Source organism: Lipophrys pholis (assembly GCF_963383615.2).
Source record: "Lipophrys pholis genome assembly, chromosome: 13".
NCBI classification, from domain to species: domain Eukaryota; kingdom Metazoa; phylum Chordata; class Actinopteri; order Blenniiformes; family Blenniidae; genus Lipophrys; species Lipophrys pholis.
The window spans coordinates 22,738,365-22,757,296 of record NC_137632.1 but is presented as its reverse complement, the minus strand read 5'-3'; the positions used below and the strand labels follow the sequence as shown (position 1 = coordinate 22,757,296).

Sequence of the window (18,932 nt, the reverse complement as noted above, 5' to 3'; positions counted from 1 at the left end):
AAAAGACGAAAAATGCTTGTGTACTGAAGTATGTTGTAACACTCGTCGCTGCTAATTCAACTTTACCCAAATGGATTAAATCTACATCGCAAAGTGGAGTGTGATACAATTATCACTGTTAAAATCACACCAGATTTCAATGTGTCCTATCAGAGGGAATGTTAACGAGCAGCACATACCAAACAGCAGTTAAGGAGATTCTATTTCAAGATGAAGTTATTAACTTAAACAGAGCTAAAAAAAAAAAAAGTTTGAAAAACTTCTGTCACATTTGTGGGATGGGCAGCATAGATGGGTGTGTGGGAGACAGCGTATTCTGCATTTTGTATTGTTGTGGGGGAAAAAAGCAGATCAGTATGTGTAGCGTCAATACTTTCATCCATGCATGAGCTTTTGTGGGTCGTAACAATGCCGGTCATTTACATGCAGGTGTTCCTGGGGTTGACTTGCTGGTTGTTCCTTATTGTCATGCAGATGCCCTCGAATGGTAATCATCTGAGCGTCTGCATATGTTAAATGAATACAATGATGTTCTTAAATTACCAATATGCCTCTCCAATGAAATCAAATCCACCCAACAAGAACCAACAACACAAAAAAAAATAAAATCTGTTTGGCATTAGCAGAGGAGACAGACTTTGAGAGGTTGCGACCCGTATGGAGCTCTTTTACTCATGCTATAAATACATCTACTGCATAGGAAGATAAATTTCCTGACTTCCCCAGCTGTCTAATTTAGGGACTCGGCCCGTTTTACCACATGATGTGTTAGTTCCTCTCTGTTGACAGCTCTGGCTTCATAAAAACAAAGTCACATATCCCCAGCGGGACAAGAAAAAATATCCACTTAATCTCATCGAATGCAATCTTTTCATATTTCTTTTTGCTCTATTTAATAGCCCACTGAGCAATATCATCCGCTGTCTGCGCTGAATCCTATGAGCATACATAGCATGAGCGTGAGTTTCTGCTTGATTGTAAACAGCGAGGAGTATTCGCATTCATGGCAAAATACTCTGGGTGAAATGACGGCTGTGAAAGGTGTCAGCATGTACATTTACTCTGAGCTGTGACTGATATGGATTCATTTCTATTCAACGAGCAGAGAAACACAAGAGAATCTACAGAAAGTCAATTCTGAGTTCATAAAAACTGAATTGCATCGTTGGGAATTATGGTTAAAAAAAAAAAAAAAAAAAACACCACCCACGGGCTTGGCAACAAATCAAACTCCGGCCTTGTCTGAGGACTTTATTAATGAAATTACCTCTGATCTATATGTTCGTAGAACCACAAGCTTAGACACATTAGTGCAGCAAGGTTACGAGATGCAGCGCGTTACATAAGCATTAATAAGTTGCCTTTTCAAAAATAAATGAGCTGAGCTGTGCACGAGCGCGTTCGACGAAGACGAGCGATCACCGGCTCAAAGAGACTCTGGTGATTCCGGGTTTTTGGCCATAAATGCAACCCTGACCCCTCAAGAGCTCTGGCCGGACGGCCACGGCGCTCCACAGCCGCGTCTTCCCCGCATGTTTTTATCGTCCTCATCGGATTTTAGTGCCAGAAGCAAATCCGGCACGGGCAAATCGTGAGCGTGCACACGAGGAGACACTAAATGCCGACCGTGTGCGGACGAGCGTGGGAAGTATTTTACAGATAAAGCAATTTCCATCTTGGTTAGGTGATGTGGGATCCCAGGAGCGAGGCCAATAAGACGCTTCATTTATCATGCTGAAAGTTTTCATTACCGCCAGCACCTTGTTCCATTCACTTATTTGGCAGACTTATTTACCCTTGACTCATTTGGCTTTTGGGGGGGGGGGGGAATATACAACTGCTGTAGACAGTCGATCCAGGTGACAAAATGTACCATGATCCGGGCTCGTTTAATTTTAGTTTCGCGCATTTTATATGGCCCCACTTTCTCTTATTGGACGACATTCTATTACATTAGCCTCGACAAGACTTCCAGTGAGTTAGTAGGCATTAGTTTGGATCCGGGAGAAGCCAAATGTGTGTTTAAGCCAAAGCGTCGCATGTAAAAAATATAAATATATTAAGGAATTTTAAAAAGTTTGCTTACTTGTTCTGATTGTGGAGCCAAATGACCTTCAGGAGCAGAAAAAAACAATGACTGAGATTTGGTGAGTCTAATTTGATCTGGCACGCCAAAACGGTGACGCATTTTTAAAACTTTTCGGAAACAATGACTCAATTGTACTTAACTTTAATGCCTAAAAATATGACTTCTTCTTTTTTTTTTTTACCCACAAGGCTTTTCAAAGTTTCTAAAACTGTTGTTACATGTACTAGTTTGGCTCATCTCACAAACCCACAACTATTCGGTCTTCATACTGTGTACATGCGTTGACCTCACACTCAACTGGAACAAAACAAGGGAACCGATTTGCCCCCACAACTTTTTACTTCAATCAACAGTGTCATTTATTCTCCATACACAAATACGTGAAGGCTATGCATTGGCGCATACCACCTCCACACAGCCTCTCTGTCGATGTTCCAGTATTATACTGGAGCCTTAAGTGTCAGGATGTGTTTTTTACCTTGACAATCACCCTGTATTGGCGCCTCATGCATATTTGACCAATTCACTGCAAGTTTAAAATTTGAACATCGGGGTAAAGAACAGTATTCCCTGTTGCTTTAAAGGGCCTGGTGGGTTTAATGCAAGGTGCGAGGGAAAACATTATATTAATGAGTTTGTAAAGCAAACAATAATGTGTGCTCACGAGAAACACTCGTACGATCTTTATGCGATGTTCTACGGTAACTCATAACAAAGGATGGCAGGGTCGTTCCAAAGATCACAGTATTAAAAAAGAAGATTTATACAAGGTCAAAGCAACAATCGCCTGTTTGATCATCGGAAACCCTGTGAATGGTGTGCAACGATGCACATGGTGGGCCTTACAGTAGAGCACTGCTGTGATGAGCTCTGTGGGCTTTAAGCAGCAGAAAGTAGCGCACGGTGTTATTTTCAAACATCAAAGCGCTTGAATGTAAAATATACTTTTTAAGTGCCTGGATTTTGAGCTGTATTTAATTTTTTTATTTATTTATTTTTTACTCTTTGTAGGTCTTAATATGCTCCTGGAGTACCGCGTCATGCAGGCAGGAATGAGACTCCATTAGTGCCAGAATGGAGCCTTTTATTCAATGAAACAATGCCGCGTTCATCTAAGAAAGAGTGAGACAAAGGGAAACAAGAGGCGAGTTTGGAAACAGGCAGCGACTCGAAGCTCCGTCGGCTGTCTCATCTGTCAAAGCTCCTGATTCATCGAGTTGTATCGGAAGTGTACGTTCCATCACAGCGATGATGAGACAACACCTGAGCCCGGCGACACAAAAACGATCAATTATCTCAACCTAAAAAAGGCCCAGATATCCCCGCACTCTCTCGCTTCTTTTTTTTTTTTTTAGAAGACATGAAGGTATTTCCTTCCCACGCAGATGAGGAAAAATAAGCCGATCCCATAAAAAGAGACGTTATAATCTGCCCCCACCCCCCCCAACCCCGCTCAGTTTTTGACTCCACAGGTAACAGCTGCAATAGTCACGGCAGATGAGGAGCCGTTTGATGTTTTCGACTGAAAAGTCGCATCCAGGGTGGGTTTTATTTTTGCAGCGATCTGACAGAAAACAGCTGCGGGTGGGAAGATGAACCCGTTGAAGACGGAGTTTCTGGTGACAGAGCGCAATCGGGGGCATGGGTGGGGTGTGATCGTGTCGTCAGTCACGGTGCGATCACCAACTGATGGACAAAGTGCCCGTTGAACACTCGGAAGTATGCAAAGAGTACTGAAGCATCCTATAAACTAACAATTGCAAGCAGAAATTTTCCAAATGACAATGAAAGAAAATTGGTTAATAACCTTGGATTTTATTTTATTTTTTTCATTATTTCTCATCTGATGAAACTTTGCAGGAAAAGAACGATCAAAATAAAAAGAGGACCTCCGTGTGCTTAAGGCCGTCCAGTCCGTACACCAACAGCCACACATGTCAGGGTAGTTCGAGATTGGCTCAGCAGGTAACAGATTGTGCTCACCAGCCACGCTCCCCTGCTGGCGATGAGAAATCCTGCTGCAACTAACCTGAAGTAACTTTTTCGTTGACGATGTAGCCAAATATCAAAACCCCACAACATCTCAAGCAATAAAATGATCCCAATGGAATACAGCTTTATCGATATGTTGATAATATGGACAAGAGTAAAAATAACTCATTAGAACATCAGCCTTTCATATTACCGTATACTCTGGACTATAACGGTCTGTGAATTTGTTCCTCAGCTCTGAACGTCGTTCTTTTAGCCGACAATTAGCCTTTTTTCTTGTTTTTACTAGTCACTCACAGGTTTCTCAGTTTTAATCTTAAGTTTGGATCATGCTGTGTAGCTTCTTCTTCTTAGCGACATTTTGCTTGCACTGTTGATCCACTATGGTAGAACCACAGCTTTTTTTTTTTAGAAGTAGCAGCATTGTCATACAGTGCCATCTAGTGGTCGAATGATGTATTTAGCAGAATATTCAAATTTATGAATTACATGACCAGGCAGAAATTATGAAAAAAAACGATGAACGATGCACGTGACGAGTGGGATAAACTGGTGTTGAGGTCAAGACCAGCTAACCCGAGACCGAGTCAAGACCAATATCTTGAAAATGTACTACCAACACCAGGGTAAAGTAAAAAAAAAAAATTATTTATTTTTGCTCCCTCTCTTGTCCAAATCTATTGATGAGCCCTGCCTCAGAATTATTACTTAGTCAATCTCTAAAGACAGTTTAATTAATTATGTTTTGCACATAAACTGTGTATCTTCTTTACCCTACAGCCTATATCTCTCAGTAACAGTCAATGTGTCAGATTAATGGGTTAAACTAACACATTAGAGCCTAGTCCCACTCTATTTATACAACAAAACCACATTAACTGTTTCCACTTTAGCTACTCCAGGTGTTGAGAAGAAACTCCACTTTAGCCGGGACAACAAATTGAAACACATGGATTCTATTTATCACATCCTGCAAAGTTATAATCATGAAATAAACATGCAGCATCAAGTGAAATCTCTTCAGGTGTACTAAACCACAAAGCTAACAGAAATGTGACATTTCCCTCACTTCTTCTACGTTTTCATCCACTGTTTGAAGTTTGACTGGGGCTCCGGGAGCGTCTTTTATGTAACATCTTAGAATTTTGCTTTAAAGTCCAGAAAAAGAAGACTTAAAAAAGAAAAAATTGGAGGAGAAATGGTAAATGGATTTCAGTTATATAGCACTTTTCAACGAGCGAAATAGAAATTACAAGCAAAGCAAAATTATTTAAATGGAAGTTCTGAATAACTATAATAATAAGAAAAAAGACATTGACTGCCAATTGGAACAACTAACGTCGAGACAATTTATAACAATGTAAATCGACTAAAACATTAAGTTCATGACAACACTATGGGATAATATATTGTCATTAACAAGATGATATACAACAGCACTGCGTTTTGGGTTATTCCAATAAAACAATTTTAAAAACGATGCCTGTATTTCAGAGACAACAGAAGTATATCTGCTTTCAGCCACAAGGTGGCAGTGTTAAATCTACCCTCAGCAATTTCCTTTAGAGAAAAAGGACGTGACAGGAAGTCAAACTCATGTTGCACTTGCATCCATCCATACATCCAATGATGATGTTGCTTGATTGGAAAAAACAAACAAACTTGTCCTAAAACTTGAATAAGCTCATACTTAAGAAACCAATGAAAGAACCTAAAAATTGCCATTTAGCCACATTTCTCTTTTTTATCACACTTGGCCAGCTACATTTAGTTGGAGTGAACTATCCGACCAAATATCCAAAATTTGCAGAACTTTTGGGGGAATTGATAAGAATTTCTCCAAATGTATTCAGGTCTCTCTCAAACCCCCACAACAGTGGGGATTCTGCGTCTTCCATCCAGAAGGTACTTCAGCCTGTAACTGAACAAAACCAAAAACAAAGGCGAGGCTAATATGCATTTGTGAAGAATCTACTGAAATTATTTAAACAGAAATTACACGGTTTGCCATATTTCCCAAATCATCTAGAAATCTGTCCATCCCTCCCGATCTGTATTCATACTCCGTCCAGATGAGCATCGGGATCAGTACACGCTGGACAACTTGCTGGTCAAATGGAAGAAAAACGAAAATAGTTGGAAGCAACTGATTAACCACGATATGTGCCAAAACACTGGACGTAAAGAGCCAACGGAGTGAAGCAAGCAAGCCAAGTATGCAAAGGTTTAACAAGTGGACCAACAGCAGGAGCAGAGGTGGCAGCTTTATCATATTAGTGTATCCTAAACGCCAAGCTATCCCAGCTTGCAGAGTAATTTCCAGAGATAGTATCTGACCCCTGATTGGCTCTACATTAACCGAAGCGGTGCCTGATGCTTTAAGTGCACCTGCACTGATTAGAATTCAGCCACCAGAGACAGCAGACACATATCCAAAAGAACAATAGCGCAACGCTATAAATATTTCACCCAGAGCTGTTTCGCTGTTCCGACACAGTAAATCCCAAGGCGGCGACCACATAGCGAGCCAGGGGAGGAAGGAGGAAGGAGAAGTTGCCGAAGCCCAGTATGTGGACTGCCATGAAATTTACACGACCTTTGTTTAACGCTCTCTGAAATCAGCTCTCCGTGACCACTTTGTTCCAGCTCTGGCTGACTGCGAGGAACCTGGGAGACGGGGAGGGAGGAAAAAAATATGCAATCTGCAAGGAGCCTCAAGGCTAATTCACCCCGATTTCCACGGCACAAGAGATGGGCCACTCCAAAGGGGGAGCTATTCAATTACTGCTGCCAGGGCTCATTGGTGTGAATGTGTTGCACCATCAGCCTGTCCGGGGTGGCAGACCGGGGGATTTGTGAAACTGCGTTTAATCGCTGACCTCAACAAGTCTTCCCATGAGCCTCCCCTCTCTCCCCTCTTGATTTCACAACTGGACAATAGAGAATACAATGAGTCGAAGGGTGGAAAAGCAGAAGTGCCACATGCACCATCCACCAAGAGAGAGGATCATTGTCTATCCTCAAAGTAGAGCGTCTTTACTTGGCTCTTTGGCGCTCCAGAGCATTTCCAAAGTTATTATCCTGCGGGATCTCCTGCAGGGAACCGTTATGGATGCGGGTTGCGATGCCTCTTTGATTGTGATGTGCAGTATTCTCCACATGAAGTCACACAAAGCAAACTGACGAATACCGGCGAGATCGAACGGCTCACATGCGAGCACCATGCGCGAAACGTGCGAAAAGAAAATGCATCTTAACGACGTAAAAGCAAACGGATGAAAATCAACTTCGCCGATCGGTTAATTTGCGTAAAGCGTGCGTAAAATATAATGTTGCTTTACTACATACGTGAGCGCTGGTTCATCTTTTACTGGTTTTCTAGGGTTCTAACATGCAAATACTTGTTTTAACTCGACAGAAAGCGACGCCAAAACAAGCGCAAAAAGAGGAAAAAGCAGAACTCGTTCGCTTCGCGTCCACCTTGCACGGACTTGCGCAACAAACTTTCCCCGTTAGATTCAAGGAGCGGAATTAATTGCCGAAACTAAACAAACAAAAAAAATTGAAATGAACAAAATACCAATCCCCACAAAAAACCGCAAGCTTGGTAAAAGTTTCCAAACAGAAGCTGCGGTAAGTTGCCCGTGAGGAGGAGCAAATTGAGCAACAATAACGCCGGCCGGGAAAGTGGAGCAGCGAAGTCCGGGGAGCGGTGCGTGAATCTCGGCTTGGAGAGGCAGGCAGAGACGGGGGGTGAGGGGTGGAGGAAGAGAGGGAAAGAAAGCGAGAGAAAGGCGGGTACTCACACAGGAAAGAGCCAGAAACAAGTCCGAGCAGCCCCGCAGGAAATAATAGAAGCCCACCGGGTCGGGAGCGGTGCGCACAGTCCGAGCTCCACATCCAGCAGCTCCTCCGCTCCTCCTCCTCTCTGCTCTCCCTATCCCCTCTCCTCCTCCTCCTCCTCCTCTTCGGCTCGCCTCCACAGCTGCTCGGTAAGTTTGTTGACGTCAGCGTGCATCGGGGCTCCGCTGGAGGAGCCGCGCAGTTCAAACACGGGGAAAAGAGGAGGGAGGAAGTCCGGGAGGAAGCTGCGCTCCACCGGGTGCGGAGCAGCTCCACCCGGGCGCAGCCCACTCAATGCACACAATGCGCCAGCGGGAACAATGGCTTTAGCTCGTCCCCAGCTGCGAAAATCCACGCAAAAACCACTTTACTCAGCACTTCTGAATTACTATGGCAGCTTTGTTTTAAAGGTAATATATTGAATGGATAATGCAGTGGTTATTCGCCATTACATTTGGGAAACTATACTAAAATCAGTAAGAGAAAGTGAGGTCTTATTCAAATTCCACATTAATGGGCAATTACAGTCTATTCTGAGGCTACACCATATTGTATATTGAACCTTTTAGGTGTCTATTGCACATTTCAGCAACATATTCCAGATTTTTGCACATTAGATTGTATTATATATTACAAATTTCAGAATTGTATCACATATATATATATATATATATATATATATATATATATATATATATATATATATATATATATATATATATATATATATTGCACATTTGAGGACATATTGTACTGTATATTGCATTATTCAGGGGTATATCATCCATCCATCAGTCTTCTATAAGGCTTCATCATGTGCAGGATCACGGGGTGCCGGAGCCAATCCCAGCTAACTATAGCCGAGGACTGGCTTCATCTCAGACAGCTCACCATTCATCACAAGACAAACACAGAGACAAACTCATGTTCAAACCTTGGAGCAATTTAGGGTCACCAATTAACCTCATATGCATGTTTTAGGACTGTGGAAGGAAACCGAAGTGCCTGGAAGAAACCCCCACACACAAGGGAGAAAATGTGAAGTCAGAATGAGGAGCAACATCTTCAAGTCTGACTCCCAGAAAAACAATGTCATGTCCTCGTCAGGCAGGGAGTAGAGCAGCTTCCCCAAGTGAAGAAGTTCATCTTTATCTTGAGGTCTTATTCACGAGTTCTGGGAGGAGGGAGCGTGAGATCGGCCAGAGACTCGGACAGGCGGCGGCAGCAATGCAGTCACTGTACTGGACTGTTGTGGTGAAGAGGGAGCTGAGCTGTAAAGCAAAGCTCCTCTGTTTAGCAGTCAGTCTCCATCCCCACCCTCACCTATGGTCATGAACTTTGGGTCACGACCGAAAGATTGAGATCAGGATAGAAGCAGCTGAAATGAGTTTTCCATGCGAGGTGGTGGGCCCCATTCTTTATGATAGCGTGAGGAGTTCAGCCTATCAGGAGACACTCAAACTCGAGCCGCGGCTCCTTCACACTGAGGGGCAGTTGAATTTTTATTTTTTTTACTGACTTCTGAAAAATATGTTTTAATAAAACATATTAGCTTTGCACCCCACATATTTTCAGAATTTTTTTTTCCAGACAATGTATTCCAAGTACTACATCTGAGTTTACTGTGGTATCGTAAAAAGTTCTGCCTCTCCAGTCATTTGGCTCTGGTTGCATATACAGTACATTCATAAGACAGGAGTGTGAGTGTCAGCAAGAGATGTATTTATATATTGTTTGCATATGGAGTATAAATTAGGATCAATGACATTTAATAAGTACTCGAATTGGTACTCAGCATCAGCAAGTAGCCAAAAGTTAATACTTGAACTTGTCCATTACAAAAGTGGTATCGGTGCATCCCTAATGGTTGGTAATACTAATGGACTGATATGTCATTGAGTTTACATGTCTTTGGGTTTTGGATGGACGAATGTATAAAGACCCAAATCAAACTTAGGAAGTTGTCATGAAGCTTCTTTTTTAAAGTCTGATTGTAAAACATTCACTAGAAGTATTAAACCTGCATACTCTGCGTCCCGAGGACCAGGACTGGAAAACACTAGCCAAGTAATGCAGAAACTGAGCAGAACACCACTGACCAATGTCATGACCAATGTAATAGTAGATTTTTGTTGATGGCAACAAAATGCTGAAGGGAAAAATATCATACGCAGTTAATGTCCTCATCTGGGACGCAGTCAACGTGCTCGAGGTGACTGATAATGCTACTTTTTTTAAAACAGCTCCAAGGTGGAACGTTTCAAAAATGGTCCAACTCCATCTAAACGGAGGACAATGCAACTTTTTTGAAATGCCGCTACTACACGTGTGCACCACGGCCATAGTAAATAGTCCTTCTCTACATGCGCATGTAGATGGACAATCACAACATTTGTCTCCAGAGTGACATGACTCCCAGTTCATATATTATCCTGGGACTTGGTAGTTTTATCGGCGAGTCACCCGTAATAACAATCCAACTTGGTCGTCTATCCATAAGAATATGTGTGTTCTCACCATTGTTAATGTTTATGGTGCACTGTGTGAATGGGGCCTTAGTTGAACAGACCCTTAGTGCCACATGAAGCTCAAAAGAAAAACCCAGATGACTCTGTGTGAAGAGCATGTCTACACTCCATCAGCGGTCCATAAGGTTAACAGAAAGACAAAGGATCCCACTTACACATTTACTACTATCACAAATTCAAAATCACTAATTAACCATCAAAAATCGGTCTTTGGAACGGGGGTAAAAGTGCAAAGTTGGCACACAACGGCCCATGACAATGACTGTTTGGAAAGGCTCCTTCAACTGTTTTTGTTCAATTTATATCTTCAGCATTTTCATGCTCTGGATCCATCATATAAATGCACAAGGTCTTTTTTTCAAAATCTTACAAGTTGTCCAAAATAAGATTTTTTTTCAGCATTTCAACATTATTCCAACCTGTTTGCTTTTGGATTTGCATTGGGATTCACTGTGCAGTTTACCGCTGCTGAATCTGTTGCGGTAGCAGTAAACGGCTATAATATGATGGATTATAATATGTGAACTCAATCATGGAGCATTGAGAGATGTGCTGCAAAGGTCTCTTGAATGTGGTCTCAGTTCTATCGATAAATGCCAACGTGCCAGTGGGAGCACATTCAGCAGAAAACGGCGGTGTATTTACTGCAGCTGTATATCAAGAAGTAAGTGGTATGAATGGTTGATTAATGTTAAAATTAGGTGTAAAATACTTGGGGAACTGCCTGGTTGCAGGGTTCCTCGAGGAAAGCAAAACAGAAAGCTTTCTACACAGATGAGTGACTCATCACAATGAATATATTAATCCCTTTCTTAAAGAAAAAAAAAAAAAAAAAGAAAAGAATCCTTTTCAAACCCAAATAGGTCACTCGGTGCACGCACAGTGATGGAGAGATGAGCTTTTCGCAGTCAGATGCGAGCTCTTGTTTAAAGCTTTCTACAAGAAAATTAAGTTCATTTCATGGCAGCCAAAGTCTGGCTTAGATATTTCACAGAGGATTAAAGAGCCGGGTCTGCAGAGAGCTGGCAGACGCTCAGCTTGAAATGACTCCCCCACCCCTCCTCATCTACAGTTGGCTAAAAATGAATCCAAGGGGAATCGGCGCAGGTTCTGTCATTGTATTTATAGTCTGTCCCTCTCGGACCGACTTCACACTCTCTCCCGATGACATTGCAGATATACGGCGTGTGCCTGTGCGCCTCCAGTTCCTACAATGATGGATTAACGTGTCCAAGACAATAGAAAATATGAATATATGGATAAGCGGCTTTTGTGGATAACCTTCTTCCTTATCTTGTGAATTTTTTTTATTCTATGGTTAATATTTTGGCCTCCAGACAGTTTTAATCTGGGTTTAATCCTCAGTGATGACTCAAATTAGTTGCCTGGAAATTCTTATTAATGTAGTTTTCCTCCAGTGGAAATGTTTTTATTGAGAGGTTGGTTTTGCAGAAATGAATGTTGTATATTTGCAGGTATCCTTAGAGAAGAAATACTACAAGCTTGGAGAAATACTGCTTTTTTTCTCTCTCTCTCTCTCTCTCTCCCAAACTCTCTGATATTGTGAAAAGAAAAATGTCTCATCCGTTCATTTCTCAGTTTCCCTCAATCATCAAACTTTCAACGGTATCAGATTTTGTACAACTCAAATAAATGAATACCGGTTGTTTTTGTCCAAGAACTATAAACGTGCTTCCCCATCGGCCATGAAGATATAGTGCTGTATAGACATTTCTTGTTTCATGGACCGGATTGGGGCCTCTTGTGGGTCACTTTTTGCCCACGGTCCTTATGTTTGACACCCCTGCAATAGAAAAACTTTATTTAGTGAAAAGTGGCAAGACAAATGGGTCACTTAAGCGAAATGATTACATCAATGTTTTTTTTTTACAGTAAGCAACACATCCTGTCTGTAAATATTACAACAGTGAAAAATTCCTCGATGTTTAAATCAAAATTTATTATAATAATAATAATGTTCCCAGCTGCCAAGTTGGTGGTTGGTGTGGTAATTTATTTCTCCTTGCTTCAGACAGATTATACACCCTGAGTGTTTGTTAATAACTCACCAGAACACGAGTCCATTTCCAGCATTATACTGTAAGGTCGGTTTGAGAAAAGTTATATTTTAATGAAGAAACTAGGACACGTGTTCAATAGTTACCAGAAACAGCCTCTTTCTCACGCTCCGAATGCTGCAAGAAGTGGCAGTTATCCTCACAGAAACATTTCCTGGTGTGGTAATTACACCGTGTTATGAAGTTCAGGCTGCCTTACACTTTTATCTCTGCATTGATGTATTAAATTGGTACGTCTCGGTCATTTCTGAGGGATTGGATTAAATAACAAGCCTTCTTCCTCTTTTGAGTGCCTTTGATCAACACACAGGTTTTTTTGTACTCATCTGTAGTTCTTTTTATACCGAGCGAGGAGAAAACAATCTGTTTCTCTTCATTACCGAGTTAAATATATCTGCGGCTGATTGTGAAACTGGTTAATGATGTCATGCTGCAGATATATCTAAAAGAAAAAGCTCCTCATTTTGCTGACAATAATATGATCCTGGAGCAAACCTCCCCCCCGAGTTAGGCAAAAAAAATATTTATAAAATATATGCAAGCTTTATTTGCTATGTCAATGTAAAACCGTTTTTGTGTTTGAAGGCTGCTTGCTCTTGCGGCCATATAATTTAGTGCTGCAGAGATCCTGATGTAGAGGAAACCTCTGCTGCTGATTCATGGGGCAGAGGTACAAACAGCATAATCCATTTTCTCTCAATATGCTGGGTTTTTTTTTTTTCCTCCGTCAGCCTGCTCTCCAGCTTCACGGACCAAAAAAAGAAAAAGAAGAGTTCTGTGCATCACAAACACTGCTTCCACCGTGTGATGTCAAAGTCTGCTGATTTTAACGGCAAGCCCACCCGTTGATTGTCTTTGTCACCTCTAAGAATACCATCTGCAATGCAGCTGGGTGCCAGCGGTTGTGGAGGCAGTCGGACGGTGTCGAGTTTGATTCCCAAACTCCTCCTTTCTGCAAGGGCAAGATACTGAACCGCAAACTACACCCAGTGGATGGACGGAGCACTGGTGTGTGAATGGGTGAATGTGATTACAAGTGTAAAGCGCTTTGCGACGGCTCGAGTGGTGAAAAGTGCTGTATAAGTGAAATACATATACCATTTTATCACTTATCAAGTGGGCAATTATCTTAAAATGAATAGCCTCGTTGGGGCCCAAATGTGCAAATCCCATATAGGTTCACTCAGGAGGGCTTTCTATATTGGTTCGAGTTAGGTCGATAATGGAAAATGGGCTCAGAATGGGCAATCAATAACAATACCCCATGGATTTACTAAATGAGTTAAATATGATAAAGGACTAACAAATGGGCTGACGACATGGGTTCAGAGTAGTACACAAAAAGGTTATCTATATACGTATGGGCTCAATGTGGGTGATTACACAATGGGTCCACATGGTCAAACCATGTGGGTCGGACTTGGGCAAACACAATCATTACCAGGTAGGATGGTATATGGGTTGAAGATAGTATACAATGGGGTTATATGGGTAAAACATAAATAGGGTAACCCCATGCAGTACCCATATTAACTCTTAAGAGGTAGCCCTGGTGGGGCCCACCAAGCATGTAATACTACATTAAGCCCACATGGGTATTTGGCCTAGGGTCATTATAAAACCTGAGAACTAACCCATACAGGACACATTTTTCCAGCCCATGTGCTGACTGCATAGGCCACGGATACAAATGGTGGCGGAGTACTGTACTTCCATGTAAATCCTAGAAATTCACTTCATCTCTGCCTTGTGCTTTCCATCCCGTACCGAAACAGAAGCAGGATGTATTTTCCTTGAACTTCAATGCTGTTTTCAGCCAGGAGACTTCCCCCACATATTTATTTATGAGTGCAGTTTTCATTCTCAGTTCATAACGTGGAACCCATTTAAGGAAAAAAGAAAGAAAAAAAAAATCATCACAGACAACCCAAATCTATCCATTTTCGTCTGCAGAGATGAGGCCGCACATTAAGAGCAGAGCGAAAGACAGATCTGTGTATCCGTCATCGTTACAGCTCATCAGCACAGCCGTCACAGAAGATCACCATTGAAAGGATAAATGGAAAAAAGGTGCGCGAGCAGAAGGCGGCAGCGTGGTTCCTTCAGCAGTACTTAAACCCAAGATGATAAGAAAAGGATAGACTGTTTCTTCGGACGCAGATTTGGAAAGCGAGAGTAGTAATTGGCAATATCCACATCGTCAGCGACAGGGAGTTTATGGGTTATGAGTTGGACTCTGTCTCGCATGCTGCTTCGACTTCTCCCTCTCGTTATGCGTTGCGTCCACGCTGTGTTTATCCTGAGTCACTATAGCTTCAACCCTGAAGCGAAAATATATTGTTCAAAGACTTTCTGCCAAGGCTTCAAAACAAGTCTTAGATTGCTTCAAAGTATTCCTGTAAATCCATTAAGTGATAGCAACATTCAGATGGTGAATTTTTCACACTGAAGATGTGCACAAGTACAAAAGCTGCCTTAAAATATAAAAAGCAAAAATCCAAAAGTCACAAAAGCCAAAGCCACAGCAGCATTACGAATACAGAAACCATGAATACAAAAGCCACAGTAAAAACACAAAAGGTGCAACACAAATACAAAGACAGAACCAACAAATCCAAAAACCACAGACACAAAAGCTGCAACACAAATATAAGGCACAACTAGAAACGCAACAAACACAAATGCTGCAAGACAAATGCAAAGACAGAACCCAAAAATATAAATGCCACAAATACAAAAGCCACAACGTCAATTTAAAAGAAAATCCAATGCAAAAGCTGCAACAGAAACACAAAACCTACAACCTAAACATAGCAAAAACAATGCATGAACATTAAAACAACAGAAATTATGAGAAGCACTTTTAGACTGTGCCTTTTGTATTTATATTGTCGACTTCTGCATTAAAGTTATAGCTCGTGTGTGTTTTGAGACTTTGTCCATACCTTCATAACTAACCATGAAAATGGCTTCATGTCACGTATAAATCTAGGACGAATTCCAGATGGACAATTAAGCTTCTCAGGGGAGCTCAGACTTTTTTATTAGTCCTACAGAAAATGTAAAAACGAACCCCAAAAGTGCCAAAACGTGCTCTCTAGCACCACCTAGAATCACTAAAATGACGGATGGTCACCAAGGCCTGTAGGAATGTCGTACAGAGATCAAACCAAAACTCACTTGTTCGTCTCATCAAGACCTAAAAACCACATGCCGACAGCGCTGACCTAAATCCAACAGGAAGTCTGCAATTTGCCCTTCAAAATAAGATTTTTGCCACAAATTTATTAAATTGGGTCTTACGTTAACGTTATTTCCTCTGAGGGTGAACATCGCATCGACTATTAAACTATTAAATGACAGAGGAGACGCTTCTGTTTAAAACTTCAGTACAACTTTGTAATTACTTTTTTAGTTGATTGTATTTGGAGTCGAAGCTCCCAAAACTGAATCCCATCACCTACATCCTCTCATTCAAATACATTGGAAAACCAAACACCATCGGCCTTGGCGCCACCTGCTGAAAACAGGAACTGGGTTGGACATGCTCAGATCTGGCTGAACCTTTCCACGTTTCATTAAGAGTCCAGCTCTGATCAGAGCCATATGACAATAACAACCATCAACCAGAGTATCATTGGATCTGGCTGAAACTTTGCACATTCTATGAGAGTCCACATCTGATCACAGTCATAAGACGGTTACAATGAACGGGCGAAGTGCCGCCTGCTGGAAAAAGGGCCATGATTGGGCCGGACGCCATGATTGGACCGACACCGACGGACCAGAGCGCGAGGTTCTGATCAAGGCTGCTTGCAGCTTTCATTTTTAAAGTTTTTGTTTGTCCATAAAGCAGATCAGTTCCCGTCATCAGATCCCAAAAAAATAGGTGGCAATTTGAAGAGATTCACATTTCTGCATAAGAAAAACAAGCCTGAATCGCTCGTTTCTCTTCCTTAACAGTATTTACTTACACGAAAACAAAGACTGAAAAGCTAATGCATCTCTGGAGCCGCCCCTCCATTCATTTCTCTTGACTCAACGACAAAGGCAACGCTCCTTCGTCCTTCGTCAACAACAACACGGCTTATCTGCACTCCAGCGTAACGGCTCTGTCAGCGATTAATCCTCGTTAAAGCATTAAACTGGAACACTGCGGGCTGCCGCGCTCGCAGGGTTTCCATCAGGCTCGCCGTCTCTCCAAAGACACACATGTAGCAGGACAGTTGTCTGACTCTTTGCCACTTTGTCATGGATCTAGTTTCCCGACCTTGGGAAACGCCATCTGCCCACCCAACTAACCAACCCTGAGGTTTTATAGGAGTTACATAAACCATGATTCATCTGAATCAATGTGGGTTGGGCCGCTCTGGGCACACCAGAGAGCTTCAGGGGAAGCACAGCAGGGGGGAGAGTTCTGGGTTCAGAAGGGAGAGCGTTTTTTCCCCAGTATTTTTCCTCTTAATTCCTGAGAAGAAGAAAATGACTGAAGGATAAAACTAAGATGTTTTATTAATACAGGCTGTTGGAAGAGAAGACTCACCATTTATGAGCAGTTAACAGCAATGTGACCAAAGTTTGTGTAACGTCTTGATAGGAAGTGATCGATGTTGCGGCTCAACTCTCAACACCACTTTGCATCTAATAGTCAACCTCTTCCCATTTCTATAGATCTAAAAAGTTAGTGACAGTCTGATTTTCTACAATCACAGCCTCATGAACACTTTCATTTCCTTTTTTCAGACACTGGCAATGGAGCAAAATGTCAGGTCTCAGTACTACTTAGAACACAGTTTTGACATACATCAAGCATTTATAATGGTCCGTGGTTGTGTGAAACACTCAGTAAAACACTTAAAGATCTGGAGATTAAGATTAGGATTCTTCATAGCTTGCTTTAATGCATTTGTTTAATTTCCTTTAAAGCATTAATGTATTTCTTCAATCAATATATATATATATATATATATATATTTCTTTTTTTTCTTTGTCGGTTCTTGCAGATTGGTTCTTGTAGGCTCCGTTCTACAACGGTGCTCGGAGCCACCGAAAACTTTTCGAAAACGCCTCTGAAGGTGGAACTTCTTGAAAACGCTTCAACTCCGTCTACAGCTTTTCTTAAACCCTCCAAAATGCAACTTTTCTGAATCGCTACTACTGCTAATTTGGACCGCGTCCGTAGTAAATCATTTTGTTCTGCACTTGTGAGGAGATGGACTTTAACAAGGCAAAAGTAGTGGCGTTACACTTATGTGATACTTCAAAAGAAGTTCTTCCTAACAGTGATTATGAACAATGTCAAAGTGTGAGGTATTAATCCTTTATCATGATTAAAATATTTAAAGAGTTCAAACAAATTCTAATTATTTTGCAGTGTTCTGTGAAGCCAAGCACATATTGTATCCACAGGGCATTTTCAGCTCCAGCTGCCCTGTGATCTCTTGCTGAAGTAACTGGATGTGATATCCATGCAGCAGCAGCAGTGAGAGTTCGGGGGTTTGCTTTAAAAGAAGAGTGCTCTGTCCTGTGTATGCCATCTCCAGAGGAGAAGAGAGTATTGATGTCACATAAAGCAGCCATTAGAGAGCTGTGCTTCAGCAGTCTCCACTCGCTTTGTGTGATATTATTGCCCCAAAAAATGAAAAAAAAAAATGAAAAAATTCTCCATGATTGCGTGCATTGTCATGCCTCTCTCACGTCATCATCATTTCCTCCCCTTTATTCTCCTTCCTCACTCGAGATCCAGACTGAAGGGTGAAACTGACATCCCCACGGGAGCCAGCTTTACCCAGCCTCTGCAGGCTAAACAGCTGAACGCCTTTCTCAAAGTAAATTACACCTCTGCAGAAATATAATATCCTCTCTAATTGGAATTTACACCAAGGTGTCTTCTCAAGGCACAATTGTTATCTGGAGCGGGGCCGCAGGTAAGGCTTCACCCCGAGTTTTAAAAGCGCTGATCGGAGTTATTAAAAGGGGGAGCCCGTGCTATTATTCTCTTTATAAAGAACAAGGGGAGCACGCAGCTCTATGCCAAGCCTTGTGGCGAAATCCTAATAGCTTCACGAAGTGGAAAAATGGCCCGTCAGGAATCATTGAGGAATGGGGAGTTGTAACACAGTGGCAGCTAAATAAATAGGATGTTGTGGAGATGTGATGAAAAGAAGAAACTGGACTGGCTATTACTACCCGACAGTCAGGATGTGGGCCAAAAGGCAACGTTAGGACACACGCAAAATGTTCAAATTTAATCAGAATACAGAAATTATGAAATACTTAAGTATTGATATTCCAAAGACTTTAAAAGAAATATATGATGTGAATTATGGTACTGTCACAAACAAGATGAAAAATGACTTGATTTGCTGAACCGAATAGAAATGATAAAGATAATTGTTATTC

General features: G+C 41.7%; 1 protein-coding gene across 10 annotated transcripts in view; it reads right to left on the bottom strand.

Moving 5' to 3' along the window:
- gulp1a (GULP PTB domain containing engulfment adaptor 1a) overlaps positions 1-8,140 on the bottom strand; it is a 92,103-nt gene extending 83,963 nt beyond the window's left edge. For 3 of the 10 annotated variants that reach the window (XM_080478353.1, XM_080478355.1, XM_080478357.1), the window contains exon 1: positions 7,888-8,072. Coding sequence is in view for 3 of the 10 variants with exons in the window: in XM_080478359.1 (XP_080334485.1) it covers positions 7,888-7,981 (94 nt within the window). In the remaining 7 variants the exon portion in view is untranslated. Of the gene's footprint in view, positions 1-7,887 lie in introns of all 10 variants that reach the window. The other 7 variants (XM_080478354.1, XM_080478352.1, XM_080478358.1 and 4 more) reach the window with 5 other exon arrangements.
- Positions 8,141-18,932: the final 10,792 nt, after the last annotated feature.